This window comes from Ailuropoda melanoleuca, chromosome 4 (assembly GCF_002007445.2).
Source record: "Ailuropoda melanoleuca isolate Jingjing chromosome 4, ASM200744v2, whole genome shotgun sequence".
Classification (NCBI taxonomy): Eukaryota; Metazoa; Chordata; class Mammalia; order Carnivora; family Ursidae; genus Ailuropoda; species Ailuropoda melanoleuca.
Genome location: NC_048221.1, coordinates 133,309,832 through 133,328,262, shown reverse-complemented (window position 1 = coordinate 133,328,262; position 18,431 = coordinate 133,309,832). Strand labels below are relative to the sequence as shown.

At 42.8% G+C, this 18,431-nt stretch overlaps 1 protein-coding gene across 2 annotated transcripts in view; it reads right to left on the bottom strand.

Moving 5' to 3' along the window:
- NBAS (NBAS subunit of NRZ tethering complex) overlaps nt 1-18,431 on the bottom strand; it is a 336,415-nt gene that overhangs the window by 56,918 nt on the left and 261,066 nt on the right. For both annotated transcript variants that reach the window (XM_034659882.1, XM_034659883.1), the window contains 2 exons: nt 3,831-4,049; nt 563-765 (listed from right to left, as the gene is read on the bottom strand). In XM_034659882.1, coding sequence (XP_034515773.1) covers nt 563-765; nt 3,831-4,049 — 422 coding nt within the window. The remainder of the gene's footprint in view (nt 1-562; nt 766-3,830; nt 4,050-18,431) is intronic.

Here is an 18,431-nt window from a genome sequence, read left to right as displayed (position 1 = left end):
AGACACGGGCACACTGACATAGAGCTTCTCCGTTGTTGGTTTCATGCCATTAACTGCAGGTGAATAAAACTCTAAGACACTTAACAGATGTCTAACTTCCTCAGTAGATGATTAACCTTGCCTTGTGTACTCCAACAGGAGCTTCTGGAAACCATTTTGTCCTTTCTACCAAGAAGGGGAAGTCGGAAAGTCAAGAGCTGAACATCCACCTGGTGTCCCAGGACGGCCTGACACCCAGCTTCCTCCCGCAGAGGCCATTTGGGCCTTTCCCTACTTCAAGAATAATTTGGGGGCTGGGGGAGAAGAGGGTCTAGTTGGAAGTTAGTTTTAGGACACGTTACACACAACACCAGTGGTGAAGCATTTTCATGGTTCTCCATTCTCAAGATCTCTTAAGACACAAGACTCTGAGAAATCCCACGACTGTCTCTCGCTTTTATAAAGCCCTTCATTGTTTATAAAATGCTTCTACATACATGGTATTTTTCTTCGTTACTGTGAAACGAGTGCTACTGCTGGCGAACTATCACCTCAGGTTTCCAGCGACTCTTCTGCAGCTTACCTCAATGCAGAAACGATCTTCCTTACTGCGCTCCGCACCACATCCTTGGGCGAGATGTCGAGAGGGCCCACGGCCACCTGCAGCAGCTGCTGAATCATCCCTAGAGGCAGGCCATCTAGACACATGGCCACAGCTTGGTCATGAAGTTTCCCTTTCTCTGATCGGGATAGATCATAGAGGTCACCGTACTTCCGCAGCGTTTCCTGCAAAGATACGGCATGCAACACCTGAGTATCAAACAGGAATTCAGTGTGTCTGCATGTACGCAGTGAAGCATGTTTAGAAGGTTCTCAAACCCCACACTGAAGAACAGGCAGCGGTTAGTAAGAGCTTGGGCTCCAGGGACACCAGGCTTAAGGACAGATCCTTGCTTTACCATGTAGTAGTCTGTGGGCCTCCAGTGTCTGCAAAATGAGGACGAACACAGAGTTTCTTGTGAATGGGGGTGTTGTAAACATTAAATGAGAGAATAGAAAAGGCCTCTAGCACATCAGGCCCAAAGTAAAGCTCATGAAGTGTAAGTTTCTCTATTTTCATGACTGGGCTACAACCACGTGACAGCTCAGATCTACAAGCGTCCGCTGCGCAAACCCAGGTAGTACACATGTGTCACCTGATTTAATGCTTCTAATAATCCTGCGAGGAGTTTTAATTAGCTCCACTTTACCAAAGAGTAAACTGGAAACCAAAGATAAAGTAGCACGCCCAATCACATGGCTAGCAATTCAGGGAACGAGGATCAGAATCCAAAAGACTAGACTACAGCTCCCCGCCCCCGTGCCACACAGCCTGCCCCTCCGATGTGACAACAAGTAACGTAGGAAACAGGCCACGAGCTGCTGTTTCTCATCAAACCAAACATGGTCACTTAGTTTTAAGAACGCTTTCTAGGTTCTGTATAGTTTCTCAAGTAATCCTGCATATGCTCTCTTGTCTTTCAGATCCACCATGTAAAATCCAAAGAGTAACTAGATAGTTGCTATTGAAGAACTGCTGTTAATTTTTTTTATTGTGATCATGGTGTAGTGTGTGTTTACATGTATCCTTTAGAAACAGATGTGGAAGTATTTACAGATAAAGTCAAAAGATGACCGGGATTTTCTTTAAGATAATCCCCAGGAGCGGGGTGAGGGTAGGTGGGAATATGCATGAAGTAAGAGAGGTCATGTTCTGACCATTGGTGAAGCTGGGAATTGGGCACAGGACACTTCCGTTTACTCTTCTCCCCGTCGTGAAACTTCTAACAAAAGAAAATGCCCGTGAGTGCCACATAGCAGCTACTCGTGTCCGTCCTGAGAAAGAGGGAATGGAGGCACCTCAGGATAAAGGCCGCCAGTATAGACTGCACTCACCCAGGGTACAGGGGCTCTTTCACCAGGTGTATAACTTAAGAGGTTAAAATGAAGGCCTGAACTTAAAAGAGACAAATGTGTGAGGCTGAAAGTGATTCCCAGCGTTTGCTATGAAAAGCACCCGAATAAAATAAAATAAAGTCCCTTTCAGGAACCAGAAGAGTCTGCTATTACGGACCATCCGTGGTCTGACTGACCGGCATTTGCAAGCAGCCACTGGTACCTTTAAATCACAGCCGAGATGAAACAAATGGCTGTTTCTGTTAACGATCCCCTTGGCCCCACAGATGTTACTCTAGTCACTCAAACACAATACTTGTTCCAAGGAGAGGAATGGCAATCCTCCAGATTTGGGCACAGTATATTTAATTTTAAAAATAAGACAAGTGTTTAATTTTTTATACTAATAAGTATAATCATTTTAACCTGAAGAATTCAAATTTTAAGGGTAAAACTTCTCATAATTATGGATTATAGCACTGTACATGTCAGTAGGATAAAATCCGGGTTGGTAAAGCCAATTTGTTCCCTGCAAAGGCTTCTCTATGGCTTGTACATCATTTAATGTGATTCATTAGACAGGCTAATAGCAACGAAAATACAAAATGAAATAAAACTGCTATCAAACTTTTGAATTCTTCCCATCATCTTTTCCATGAGGGCTTTGCATTTATGTGTCTCATACAAATTTTGAAGTCTTCCATTTGTTCATTATCTGAACTGCTCTCCACTGACCCATCTTTCTATCAGGAATAGTTCTTTACAAGCCAAGAATACAATTCAATCAACATGTACGGTTTGAGAAAAATAAAAGTGGAGATTAGTGGCCACTTACAGCTTCATTTACAACCAACATTAAAGGGGCAAATGAAAAATTACTTAGACATCTAAACATTGTTTTCACCTATATGAAACCATTTATTTATTGATTTGTCAACTTCTCTATTATGGAAAAGAATAGCTAAAACTCCCTTGGCTGGGGGCGCCTGGGTGGCACAGCGGTTAAGCATCTGCCTTCGGCTCAGGGCGTGATCCCGGCGTTATGGGATCGAGCCCCACATCAGGCTCCTCTGCTATGAGCCTGCTTCTTCCTCTCCCACTCTCCCTGCTTGTGTTCCCTCTCTCACTGGCTGTCTCTATCTCTGTCGAATAAATAAATAAAAAAAAATCTTAAAAAAAAAAAAAAAACTCCCTTGGCTGGAACGGTACGGAAGAAAAACTACAAAAGCTAGAGGGCTTCCCCCAGCTGTCCTAACACACTTGGCCTCACGTCTCCTCATGGACAACGGTTCCGGACTCTCATGAGAGTATTCTCTGAGACACCACGAGCATCTCAACTGGAAACCAAGCAGAACAATTTTACTACCCAAAACAATTCATATCAATAATAAAATGATATTGGAAACATGGAATATAAAAAAATAGGTAAGTGCATATAACTAAAAGAAAAAAAAAACCTATTGAAGCAGGCACGGATGGCTCTTTCTGAAATTTTTCTGAAAATTAGGGAGAAAAAATATCCATCATTTTTCAGATGAGACAGCAAACACCTACCGGCTTGTCGGGCTTGCAAACCACTGTCTGATGCTTTCTCAGCTTCAGTGACCACTCCCGCCCCCAGGCACCCAACCTGGGTTCAACCCAGGGGTCTTTCCCCCCATCCCTCCCACCTCATCCTTGCCAGGGATTAATCCTGATAAGCGGCCTCAACTCCTTTTCAAAGAACTGAAAACCGAATCAACAATCAAGACGCAATGAAGAAGCTAAAGGATAAAGGGTTGAGGGCCATTTTCAAAGACCTCTGCAAGACTGAAAACCCTAGCAAAACCACTGGGATGGCTTGCGAGGAGAAACGGAAGCGTGCACTGATGTTATCTGAGTGAGTGAGTGTGGGGAACAAGCTTTCATTTCATTACCTGCTCACTAGTCCTCAGAGAAACAAGGAAGCTGTGGTTGAGGGTTTCCAGGTGAGCAAGTGATTTCTCCAGATGATTCAGGACATCTGCGTAGGTCATTTTTGAGTCACTATCTTCTTGAATGTCGTCTTCCGAACTTCTTTTCCGCGGCTTCTCAATAAAATGTTTGACTGTCTGAACAGTCTTCCTAGTCATCTCTTTACGTGCTTCCACAGACAGCTTCAACACAAAAAGGGATTGAACGACAGTGAGACGAGCCAGCCCCACGTTATCAGAGCCGGCATATTTAACAAAGGTTTAGTGAGGCAGAGAGAACCAAAGTGAAATGTTAGCATACAACTTTAACCAGTGAACAGGACTTTCGTTATATTAGCTTTTCTTCTGTGAGGAAAACAACATGATGGACCATGTGCGTTATTAAATTAGTAAATATGGGTTTTTTAATGCTAATATGCAAAAGTAGGTGGTGATCTGATGAAACTAGCATTCAAACAGAGTACTGGTTACAGTGAAAAAAGGAGGAGTCATTTCTACAATCACAATGACCAGTTTTGATAATTTATTACAAGGAAATAATTAAAAAGAAGAAAATAGTATAGGCATGAAGATTTTTAACTGGAATATGACTATAAAAAAAACCTCAAAAGCAATCTAATTGCCTGAAAATAAAAGAAATGGTAACTTATGATAAATTACTAGATAGAACATTATGCCATCATTAAAATTAGAATTATAAAAACAGTATAGCAATTTGGAAAGTGCTTATCATAAAATGTTAAATTTTAGGAATCAGAAATCATAAAACTCTCTATACTGTGCTTAAAATCCAAACTAACCCTGTGTGTATGGCTAAACACGCACACACACACACACACACACACAAATATTAGTGACTGTTAATGTTAAAGTGTTGGGATTATGAGCAATTTTGTTCTCAACTTTTTAAATTTTCTATAGTATGTCACATTCACTTCTTTACTACCAAGTATTTACTGAATTCTGATATGTGACATTTTGTTAGGTATGCAGGAGTCATTTTTCTAAAAATATTAAAAATATTAAACTTACTTGGCCTCAACTCTAAACGTAACCCATCTGGACGGAGGCACCACATATCGGTGAGCCGTGTTGGGCCTTTTCAGGCCCCACTGATTTGTGCTGCTTTGGACCCTAGATTTAGCCTCATGTCAACTACTCGAGCACATTTTTACTACAGTCTTAAAAAGGGCATTGTGTTAAATAAATAAATAAAAATAAAAACAAAGTCCTAGCAAAAAACCTTTTCTATTATTTCTTAAAATCCGTTACCGTGTATCTCTGGTTATTCTGAAAAGTACCACAGGCATCAAAACATGGTGTCAGTGACCGTACTAGGAGGCCAACCCCTCCCAACCTCGAATTCCCCACCAGCTCCCTCCAAGTCCTTCTGCACAGAATTCATGTTGTATAATGCAGATGGCTGACATTTTCTTCACCCTGTATTCTTCTGGGTAAAAGGTAACTTTAGGAAAGCAGTGTTTCCACTGAACCATAACTAAGTGTGTGCTCTGCAAATGCAGCTCCCAGTAAGCTTTGCAGCCGACTGCTACTCCAGCCCTCGTGGCATACGACAACATCAGAAGCCCCCACTGATGGACAAGTATTCCTTACATTTTTCCCTTCCCTCACATACAATGCAAACTCTTTTCTGTGGTTCAGTAGATGATAATAGAACTTGCATGGTTCACAGCCCTCCTTACTTGGCCCATCATGTGGATGGGAAGACTGAGCCCCAGGGAAGTTGTGTGATATGCCAGGGTTCCTCTAGTCAACGACAAGAGTAAAGCCAGCATCCAGGTGCCTTGTTATGGAGCCAGTGCCACCCTTTCCCCGCACATCACCCAGCTTCCATGTTGCCGTGTCTACCTCCTCACAGGCTCTAATGGAGCAATGGTAGGTGCACGCCGTGGACACGTCACAGAAGCAAAGACGAATAAGAACCCTTCCTTTCTAGTCACTCATATTTGTCTCCCCAGGAAAGATGGGTTTGGGGAATATTTGGATACACCAGCTGGCCAAATGTCTGTTCTCTCCTAGCCTATCGAGGGCCGTGGAAGACTTTCAACCACAGACTGGCAAAAGAGTAGGGACAGGGTGGGCAAGTCACACATGCAGGGAGCAGTGTCCTGGGAACAGCAGATCTCCGTGCCCCGGGACAGGTCTAGATGCGGTCCTGGTTGTCTAAGGTTTAATGTGCCATTGTCAGCCACCCCTGGCACAGCTTGTAAGTAGGAAAAGCACTCACCTCAGATAACCTGTGCTTAATGTTCACTACTGGGTGACTAGGCAACTTGACAACATGCTCCGAGCCTTTGTTTCTTCTGTGTGAAATGGGAAAAATGTCATCTACCACACTATGTCACTTCGAGAACTTAAATGAGATAATATGTAAAACAATGAGCAAAATGCCTTACCCATCATAAGTACTCAATAAATGGAAGCTGAATTTTCATTTGACCAACTGATACAATACACAGGCCATCTTCTACTGGTTAGTGTTATCTTCCTAATCAATTTGCCATGTAATCCCTTCCAGAAAAACCTTTTCATAAGCTTGGAAAATTCCTTGTTATGGTACTTCAGGACTTTCACAAGCTGCCTCCAAGCGAACCCTCTAGTCTCAAATATAATTGTAGACCCCACTCTAAGCTCCAAACACAAAAACTTTTCATCATTCCCTGGTGTCACTAGGTATCTTGTCTCAGCAGAATGCTCTCTTCTCTCTTCTTTGCAAGGCACATTCCTGCTCCTGTTTCAATACTGAGACACACACAAGTCATCCCGGACTCATCTGTTTCTTCAGACTGGCTAGTCCATCAGCAGGTCATCTGCCCCAACAGCCAAGCGCATCACCCACCTGCTTATATACATGGAGCCTATAGCTGCCCAGCAACACCAAGTCTAGGCCTCACACTGATGGCCATGCTTTCCTAGAACCTGCAATGGAACGGCCACAGAATGGCCACTAGAGGCAGGTGAACTTCCTGGGAGTTTAAACTATTGGACCTCATCACCAGTGTCATCAGAAAAGGTCCCCCTACCGCCCTTTATTTTTAATGATCTTTCAAAATAACTAAATAACCCAACCGTTACTAAGAATATAGAATGTAAACAAATGCAACCCTAAATTAATTTTCCCGAGGGAGCTGGGGCCTGTAGAAGAGGCAGAATGATATTATCATAGAAGATATAAGGACTGGGCATTTTGCTTCGTTGGACACTTAAGCTTTTCACTCTTTATAAAAACAGGTTTATCACTGAAAGACGATAGGGTGAGATCAAGAAATATAAGTTTCACGGCACCTAGGTGGCTCAGTTGGTTAAGCATCCACTCTTGATCTCAGCTCAGGTCTTGATCTCAGGGTCATGAGCTCAAGTCCTGCATTGGGTTCCATGCTGGGCATAGAGACCACTTGAAAAAAAAAAAAAGTTTCACACTGAGTAAGCCTAATAGAACTTATTTTCCTTAAACTCTTCCATGAGAGAGAAAACAAGCAGTAAAAGAAAAAAAGATTGACAAAATGTACCAGAGTGAAAAACTGTAATTTCTTCACTAACTCTAGTAGCCACTAAGTACTTATTCTTAACCTTCTATTTTGAAGCCCATGGCATTAACACATCATTCATACACATACTTATATAATGAGCAATCAAAGACTTTGTAAAACTATTCCCTGACAGCAATTAGTAACTATTTTTTTTTAAATGCAGATTTTGTAAAATAAAGTTAAGTGACTAAATTGTTCTGGTACTCAATAAGTGTGTATTCAGCATCTATTTTGAAGGCCCTGTGGAAAAATGAGAGAAAACATGAGCCAGGCTCAAAGGAATCATATTCAGTATAGGAAATAAGATGGTGGGAAGGGGAGAAACTGAGGAGTCATCCCTGACAGCCATGAATCTTACTGGGTCTACGTTTGAAGTACACCCAGACTCTACCCAATTTCCCCCACGTTCACGGCCACCCCTCAGTTCTAAGCCACATGGCCTCTCTTGTGCTGCGATGGTTCTAATTGGTCTCCTGATAGGGCAGAGAGCACAGTGCTCAGCAAGCACAAGCATTCCATGGGCCCCACCACAGTGGCCAACCCCCTGGCAGCTACCACGAGCCACGTTCCAGCCAAGGAAATCTGAGAAGAGATACATTTCTTTTCTGAGCCAAGGCAGGATATGACCGCCATGCAACAGTATCCGGTCTCCGTTCCTTCTCAGCCTGGCGTCGAGGCGGGTACAGGTCCAGATGGCACCACTACAAGACGGCCGAGTTTCCACCAGCCTGGAGGCTAAGTGGCTTTGTGGTAGAGAGCCCTTTACAGTCTCTGACTGGGTTAGGAGCATGAAGGAACATTAACTTTCGTTGTGTTAAGCCACTGTAATCTTGGGGCTAACTGGGTACTCCAGCATTACCCAGTAGCAAAGTGATATTTTAAAAACATCAATCTGACCACGTCACTCCTCTGCTCAAATCTATTTAACAGCTTCCCAACTCACTAAGAGTAAACCTCAGTGTTCAATGCCCTATGAAGCCTTCTAGGAGTTCTTCACCCCACACCAGCTGTCTAATCCTTCTCCCTCCCTTTCTCTACACTCTCGCTCCACTCCAGACAGATGGACTTCCGTGAAGCTCCTCTGTGCCTTTCCACATGTTCCCCGTGTGAGATGTTCTCCAGGTATCCTCACGGCTCGTTCCTGAGGACTTGGCACAAAATGCCGCCTCATCAGAGATGCCTCCCTGGACCACTCTATAAAAGCTAGCATTCCCTCCCCCTTTAATCGGTCTCCCTTTCTCCCCCTCCCCTTACGCTGTGTTAGTTTTTCCTCAGAACTGACATATTATGTTTCCATGTGCTATCACTGTAATATTCCCGGAACCCCAAACCCAGAATAGTGGCTCAGACATAACCACCCAATTTGCTGAATGTGTTAGTGAATAAATGGATGAATGGCCACATTTTAAAAGGGAGAATAGCGGAAGCAGAGCTGCAGAGGTGGGAGAGCCCATGGTATTCGGTACATGTATAACCACTGGGGAGCAAGCACTACAGTCAGAAAGAGCAGAGGTCTAAAGGGCCCTGTAGAAAATACGCCAGTTTGACAGGCCAAATGGTCTCTGTTACACAGTCTTTGGTTGGTTGGCTGGATTTTACAATCCTTTAAAAAGGTGTAAAAGCCAATCAGGGCTAAGGGCTATAATAAAAACAGGCAGGGGGCTGAATGTGACCTGAAGGCCAAGGCTGGGTGATCCCCTGATCTAAATATTAAATAGCTATGGTTGGAAAGGAGAATTGAGAATAAATTGTAAGTGGCCTTGAGTACCAGGCTGGTTAAGGAAACCGAAGTACAGGGATTAGAAGCCACTGAAGGCAGCCCATATATTGGGGATTACAATTATATAAAAATGTCTTATTCGGTTCCTATTTAAAAACACACCGTCGAAGCATCTTATTTTGAAGAAAAATATGAAACTTGCAGGTATTTGAGTAAAAAATGTCATTCTTCCTCAAGCCTCCCTTCATCGGTCCCTCCAGAATCAGTTCAGAGTTCACACGTCTGGAAGCATCCCTAACATACTCTCCTCTCCAGGGGATAAACCACTCCCAGGCGTTCCTAAAGGGCTCCGTACTTACCTCTATCCAAGAACGTATCACACCACATTCAAATCGTCTGGGTACTTGTACATCTCCTTGACTAAGCAAGGCGATCCTTCAGGGTAGAAACTGTTTTTTTTTTTAAATCTCTGTATTCCTAGCACCTAAACAATGTCCAGCACATCGCAGACAAACAGAAAATAGCTCTTAAATCACTCAACTCAGATCAACATAGGAGGGAAAAGAGAACCTTTCGAAGTGCAGTGAAAGGACATGTTCTCAGTGTGTCCCTAGAAACCTGTGGTCCAGACTGGGCCAAAAGACTCCAATTTGCACGGACTCGGCAGTGTCCTCTTCCTGGGAAAAGGCCTTTGGAGACTAAAATTGCAAAAGGATATTTTAAAGGGCCTGAAACAAACAAACGAACAAAACGGGACCCGATGTATGCCATGAGCACAACGCCAGCTGTAGCGCTCGGAGGCCGTGCAGAAGACACGCAAGGACATTAAACTTGTGATCACTTTGAGTGTATTCATTTGATACACATCCGGTGAATACATGCTGTACATTTGCCTTGGGCTGGGTGCTGGCAACACAGACAAAATTAGATCAGGTCCCCGCCCCTGGGAATGTGAAAGCCTAGTTTGAAACACAGAGAAAAGACATGACAAAGAAGCATGATCCTTACAAAACAGCAACAGGGTAAAGAGAAGGCACCGTAGAGGCCTCCGATGGGGTGCTTTGTCCTGACTGGGAGTAAGCGGCTGGGAGGCTGGAAGACATCTGCCAACAGCGGCTACTCCTGAGGGGAATCCTCAGCAGTGAGGAGGCACGAGGACAGGAGAGGAATTCCAAGAGGCACCCGGTCAAAGGAGCACGTGGGGAAGCTGGGAGTTGGCTGGCTTGGCTGGAATAGAGCGTGCAAGTGAAGGGCCCTCAGGAAATGAGGAGGAACATGGCAGTGGTGACAAGATGGCGGGCCTGTCCGCCAGGCTGATGGGACAGGGCTTTACCACCGTGACTGGGAAGGTGTGAACGGAAGGAGCTTAAGCTGACAAGATCAGTCCTACTGTTTTCAGGTAATGGCTTGATTCAAAATTCACGGAGATAACTTTCCCCATCTACAGGTTCCTTCAGGCTGATTGATTTTGCTAAGCAGATACTTTTTTAAAAGATTTTGTTTATTTGAGAGAGAGAGAGAGGGAAAGAAAGAGAGAGAGAGAACATGCTCGCAAGTGGGGAGAGGGGGAGAGGGAGACAGAGAATCTTCCATCTCTCCCTCCTCCTTTTCAAGCACAAACACTTCCCCACTTATCATATGCTAGCCCTGCTCTTGGCACAGGAGATACAATGGTAAATTAAGACATCTCTACCTGAGAAGAACATACATTGTACTGGGAAAGCCAAACTCAAAAAAAAGCACTTATACAATGTAACGAGTATAAACGAAGGATGTGGGTGCATCAGGAAAAACTGTCTTAGAAAAGCAAGAAAGTCTTTACAAAGGAGGTAATACCAGAACCAGGACTTGAAGGATGAGCAAGAATTCATGTGGACGAAGAGGGTGGGGTGGATTTCGGGCAGAGACGGGTGCATGAGGACTTTAAAGAGGCTTTTATAAAAGACAATGTTCTGTGCCTGTGACTCTAGAACACTTGGGGGATAGAATACCCTTCCCCTCAACCAGCAGCTCACTACCTCAAAGAATCTCTGAGGGGCAGGGGGAGTGGAAGGGTGGGTGCAGACCAGCAGCTAACAGTGTATTTGGGAAAAGAGGAAGAAGCATTTTTGAAAAAGAGTAAACGATCCCAGGAGTTTGATGCCCTGCGGCTCCCCGACGCTCCCCTGGCCACGAACAGCTACACACCTCCTCCTCCAGCCTCACTCCCATGCCAGACCCAGACAGTCACTGTTCCAGGGGCGAGGAGAAGCCTTGTGGGGGCACGAACAGAAACTCTGTGTGTGCTTGGGCAGGAGACTGCCCTGCAGGGGAAGAGATGCAAAGGAGGGCCAGGGCTGCGGTCACCAAGGGTACCACAGTGAGGAACTTACACATTCTCCTTTAGTCCAGTGGTCTTCGACTGCGGTATGTGTGCCAGCATCACACAGAGCTTTTTTGAAAGGTACACCAGTGCTGATGGTTCTAGGGGACTCCATTTCTAGATCTTCACCTTCTCCAAAATCTGTCCTAAAACTGATCTTGACAACACTCTGGAGGTCAAGGCGTCAAACCTATTCTCTTTCTCAGCTCAGGCCTTGCTCCACTTACATAAGAAAGACATGCATCCCATTCTTCCTGAATCTGACTGCCACATGGTCCTGGAGTCTAAAAAGTTCCAGAATACAATGAAACAAGGGACAACTAAAAATACTGGCGTGTGACAGGACTCCAACAACTGGATGATTAATTTCTTTTTGCATGTCACAAGGTTTCCAGTTCTTGTACTTTCAACAAAATTTATGAAAGATCTAATTGAGTTGTCAGTCAATAAATCATTAAAAATATTTTTTAACAACAGATCACGATATGATTTTTTTGGCTGATAACTTAGAGGGCAAAGACCTGAGTGGCACTGCTATGACGAAACTCCTTCCCCAGCCACTGTGAATGAGGTTTTTAAATATTCATATCTATAAAAATGTAAAATGGAAAGAACTGATGTTGATGTAATTTCAATCTAGCAATAAGTAACACTCATTGAAGGGGACATACACTAATTAAAAAGCAATGTTTAAAGCCCTCTGCATCTCATTAAGAAGTACATTTTAAATACAATTTCAATTTTAGGATTCTTATTTATCAAAAGTTAACACATCTATGTTGTTCTGATCAAACGCATGACTGAAGCGATAATACAGAATAATTTCTTTAAATATTAGAGCTCTATGGTCACAAGAAAAATTTTAAATGTTAATTTCTATTTGTGTAATTATTTTTGATGGAGAAATGACTTTTAAACAGAAGAATACTGTATTGTGCTAAAATTACGTGAAGGTGAACTACGAAACTCCTGGCACAAAAACCACTCTGCTCGTTTGCTCACTGACTCCCGAACTCCTTCACTAAGAGCCATGACCAAGCTCTAGCCGGGCATCTAGCAGCTTAAGGCTGTGTCTCCAGGATGACCATGGTGACTCTTAAGTTTTCTTCCTGGGAAAGCTCAACTGCCAGTAGAATTTACTGTTTATTCTAGCTAAAACCCAGGGATAGGCCAGTAGGCCCCTGAACCCCCTCTCTGAGCAGAAAATGTAGAAGGCTTGCCATTATAAATCCTTTCTCTGACTCTGAGATGGAAATCTGCTACCACCCGGAAGGGTCACCTGGAAGTATCTCCTTGAAATGCAAACACTCAGGGAGATTGCCCTTACTCCAGATGCTGTGGGAGGGCAGAGCACTGAGCTCCAACTTGCACCACTGTCTTCTGTCATAAAGACCCCAGAAGCTTGCTTCTCTTCCAGGTCAGCGTCCATCAGCAAACACAGCGACCCGGTCCTATGCACCAACCCCACCCCCGACCAGGCAGGGCCTTTCCTTTGGCACACCCTAGCACTGAAAGTCTCCTGCCCTTAGTTTCAGAGAAGCTGAACTCAGTGAACGTGCACTGTCCTCCCTGCTGTAGTTATAATGAAATAAAACCTGTCTTCATTGCCTTTAATTAGTGCCCAGCTTTATTTCTTTTTGACAAGAGTAGAAATCATTGGAGAGAAAGGAAAGATGCAACCTTCTCTAACTGCTAAAGAGGTGCTTGTTCTTACGCTTTTTAAAAGGACCGTGGTTATTATCAAGTCTCTACATTATTGTAGATTACCCTGGATACAAACAAAGCCACGTAACAGTTTTACTTTAATGTCAACATTTAAAATATAGAGAATTACATCATCCTTTGTACCCATTTAAAATTATGATAAAAGAAATCTTAGATATCAAGGGCTCCGGTCTGATATGCTGAAATCCTACCCCCCCCCCCTCAAGTGATGGCATTAGTAGGTGGGGCCTTTGGGAGGTAGTTCAGTCATGAGGGTGGAGCCCTCGTTAAAGGGATCAGCGCCTTCTAAAAGAGGCTCCAGGGAGCTCCCTGTCCCTTTACTATGTGAGGACACAGGGAGAAGGTGCCAACCATGGACTAGGAAAAGGGCTCTCGCCAGAGCCCAACTATGCTGGTGCCAAAGATCTCGGACACTGTTACCCGAAGTGTGATTTTTAGACCACCTGCACTGAAATAACTGAGTATTTCAAAAATGAAAATTCCTGAGCCCGTGTTTGACTTACAACTCTGTGTGTGGGGTTAGGGAAGGCACCCGCATTGGTGGGAAGAAACTTGTCCTTTACAAAATCTTCCCTTAGTTAATTCTAAGGGCAATGGAAGTGTATGACCCAGGACTGCAAGCTCTGGCAACTTTAAGCTTCTGAAGGACCCTATCAACTGGCTGACAGTGACTGTGGGATATGGCAGCAAGTAGCTCCTGGGACGGCAGCTGAGGGGCAGTAAGGAGGTCACTGCAAGAGCCAGACAGGTTGGGGGTGGGGTAGGGGGAGATGAAAGAAGGCGGCAGTTCTCAATTTAGATGATACATATAAGAGAACTAAAAGACATCAATATGCTGTCCTGGGCTAGCTGCCCAAGGATGAGCTTCCCCCGATATATGTAGCCAGGGGCCTATCAGCAGACCCAGCAGCTTCCGGACCTTTTTGTCCAAGACCCAGAGTGAGAAGCACACTGTAAAGCAAAACTCAATATCTGTATCTATATGTGAATATATTAAAAACAGACAAAAGTTTCCTGAAACAATATAACCCCTACTGTGGTGAGAGGCATACTGATAGTTTCTGATGTAAATCTATAGTCCAGTCTTTTTGGTTTGTTTGTTCTGAATGCCGATCACAATACTTAATTACAGGACTCACTAATGGGGTATAACTCCATCTGTAAAACACCTGCAAATCTGCTCCAACAATAACAGGATGTCTTGCAGGGGCCAGCAAACGTCGAGGCTACAAACAAGGTATCAACTTGCCTAAGTCAGATTTAATTGACTTCATTAAAGAAGAAATCACTTTACTTTTTACTGATAGCACACCATTAATTTCTATACGGATACTGAATGCTGCATATATGTTCTATTTCTATGTCTGCTTTCCTTACTAGATTATGAGATCCATCAGAGCAGGACCCATATCTTATTCATTTTTTATTCTCAGTATTTAGCATATAAGCACTGTTTTTATTTATTTAATTTTATTTTTTAAGATTAACTTAGAGAAAGAGAGAGAGTGGAGGGAGGGGCAGAAGGAGAGGGAGCAAGAGAATCTCAAGCAGATTCCCTGCTGAGCACAGAGCCTGAATGGGGCCTTGATCTCAGGACCTTGAGATCACGACCTGAACTGGAACCAAGAGTCAGACGCTTAACCAACTGTGCCACTCAGGCGCTCCTTTAATTGCAAATTATAAATATAAAATATTATGAAATAGTATCTTAAGTATTATGCAACAGAAAATGAAAATTGAGAAATCTTAGAAATTTTGCTTTAATACAGTTAACTAGAATTCAACCACAAAAATAAGAATGCATGTTTTGTCACGTTCAATTATATACTTAACAGAAAATCAATGCTATAACTTTGCTTTTGTGCTTTAACCATCAATTGCTTATAGAATGATAATGAATGATGCAGCAGAGGGGCCACTTTATCTCTGCCTTCTGCCTTGTGGAATAACTACAGAATTACTCTCCTTCTTCAGCACGTGTGAATGGCCCCATCTTTTTTACTATTCACTCTCGGCAGTGACATAAGCTAATACATTCCTAAGTTTTTCAATAGCTTGAAGGTCACCTTTATCTTAATAGAGAAAGACATGAAGAACATTAGAAATGAGGTGAAATATTACTGCAATCAGTAAATACTACCATCCATCGCTGTTGTGCACCTACAGGTTTTAACAAGATCTAAAAGCACTCATTCACATTTTCCACTTAAAACTCTTTTCCTATCATTTCCATGCATGGGATACACAATACAAATTGTACTTAAGATCATTTTAAGCAGATCCACTCAATATATATCAAATCCAAATGTGAATTTGAAAATCTAAATCTTAACCCAACACTTAAAATTACATAGGGTCATTCAACACCAAAACTGTTTGCTAGAGTTTTGAAATCGAACTAAAAAAAAAAACTACACTTTTTTTTTTTTTTACCTCATAAGTAAGAATAAAACACAAAGAGCAATAAAGAAAAGAAGGGGAATTGACCAATGCTTTTGCACCTACTTGCACCGAGATCTTTATAAATGTTATTTTCTTTAATCCTCACCATAGTTACTCATGGTGCATGTTCCAGATATTGCAGGCATCCTCCTTATATCCACTTCGTACCACGTGCACCAAGAGCTGACCGTGCATCTGCGCATTTGTGGAGGACCCACTCAGTGCTGCTCTGAGACTTAGAGCTAGATCGTTCAGTGGATCTCACTCCTCTCACTGTGGTGATTATTATACCAGGCAAATCCAGATCAAAGCCAATCAGTACCTGGCATACCAGGGCTACAGGGATGGGTTCGGGGATGATCATATTATCAGCAGAAAACGTAGAATTTCTGTTTGGTGCCCAGAGGGAAGCTTTCTCACTCTATCTTGCTGGACATAAATTAGGAAGCAATGTAGCCCCAATTACTTCTAGCCATCACACTGAAGCAAAGAACCCTATGAGGAAGTTAACACCATAAGACAGCAGTGAAGAGAGATGGAAAGAAATTGGCTCCTTGACCACACACGGCTGGATCAGCCAACCCCGAAGTCAGCCCCACCTCTGGACCTTTCAGTTCATTAGCCAGTAAATTTTCTGGTCAATTAGGCCAATATAATTGGATTTTTTATTTGTGTCTAAAAACATTCTAAAATTAATCTATATTTACATAGTAGTGATTATTGTTCCCGATTATACAGTGAGGAAAATGCAGAAGATAGAGTAATTTTCCCAAGGTCAAGCAGGATGGGAACTCGAAAGCTCTGACTACATAAAGTTGTCTCTTTCTCCATCACCATGCTACCATTACAAGAACTTAAGATGTGTCTAAAATCCATCAATTTATTTCAATTCAATATGTTGAGAAGCTACAAAATTAATGTATGAAACTTCTCAGATTTCCCTGGGTCAGTGGTGATGTAAAATTGTTTTTCTCTGTTCTCCTCACGGGAATTTTTAACATCTGCTCATCACTGGCCTCATTGTCTCATTGTCTTTACACATACTGTGGCATTAAAAATCCCTCATCAGACCAGGTATACTGGACAAAAACTGGTTATACTCTGTTTAAGGAACTCTCCCAGGTGATTCAGTGAAAGGGCAAAAAAAAAAAAAAAAAGGGTTAAATAGTATGTGGAATTTCCTTGAAAGAGGCTTATAAAAATGCACTGTGAAAACAAATACATACAGAGTGCCTGCGTGGCTCAGTCGGTTAAGCGTCTACTTTCGGCTCAAGTCATGATCCCAGGGTCCTGGGATTGAGTCCCACATCGGGCTCCCTGCTTAGCAAGGAGTCTGCTTCTCCCTCTGCCTCTGCCTCTCCCCGCTCATGCTCATGCTCCTTCTCTCTCTCTCTCCCCCTCTCTAATAAATAAAATCTCAAAATAAAAAGAAAACAAATACATACAGCACACATGCCTGTACTATACTAATTACCACAAATCAAATGAGTTTGGTGTTGCTGCCTTACCCAGGTCCAGGATCATCTCCCTGAAGATACTGCAATGACTATCGACAAAGCAAAAGGGCAACCTACTGAATGGGGGAAGATATCTGTATATGATTTGTCTGATAAGGGGTTAATATCCAAAATATATAAAGAACTCATACAATTCAAGACCAATAAACCCCAAATAATCTGATTAAAAAACAGGCAGAGTACCTGAATAAACATTTTTCCAAAGAAGATATACAGATGGCCAACAGACACATGAAAAGATGCTCATCACTAATTCTCAGGGAAGTGAAGATGAAAACCACAGTGAGATGTCACCTCACACATGTCAGAATGGCTAGTATCAAAAAGACAATAAATAACAAGTGTTAAAGAAAATATGCAGAAAAGGGAACCCTCACGCAGTTGGTGGGAATGTAAATTGGTATAGCCGCTACGGAAAATACTATGGAGGCTGCCCAAAAAATTAAAAATAAAAATGCCATATGATCCAGCAATTCCACTACTATTTACCCAAGGAGAACAAAAACACTAGTTGGAAAGATATATGCACGCCTATGTTTGCTGCAGCATTATTTACAATACCCAAGACATGGAAGCAGCCCAAGTGTCCACTGACAGATGAATGGACAAAGAGGATACAGTATAGATACCCAATAGAGTATTAGTCTGCAGTGAAAAAGAATGATTTGCGACAACATGGATGGACCTAGAGGGTATTATGCTAAGTGAAAAACATCAGAGAAAAACAAATACCATATGGAATGGAATCTAAAAAATAAAACAACCAAAACAGACCCATAAATACAGAGAACTGGTGGTTGCCAGAGGGGGAAGGGTGGGGGCATGGGCAAAATAGGCAAAGGGGTTCAAGAGTTACAAACTTCCAGGTATGAAATAAGTAAGTCACAGGGATGAAAAGTACAGCATAAGAAGTACAGTCAATAATAATGCAGTAAGTATGGTGACAGGTGGTAACTACACTTTTGCGGTGAGCACCCCATAATGTACAGAATTGCTGAACCATTGTGTTATCACCTGAAACTAAAACAACATGGCATGTTGACTACACTTCAATTTCAAAAACAGAAAAAAAGATGTTGCAGTGGTCTGCACATTGGGGTTTCCCTGTCCCCAGGCTGGTACCTTCTGCTCCTTCTCCAGTCATCACCAAAGTGATTGTTCTAAAGTGAAAATCCGACAGTGTCATTACCCGGCTTAAAATTTACGTCTGATCCAAGCCCTGGATGAAGCCTAAACTCTTTAGCCAGG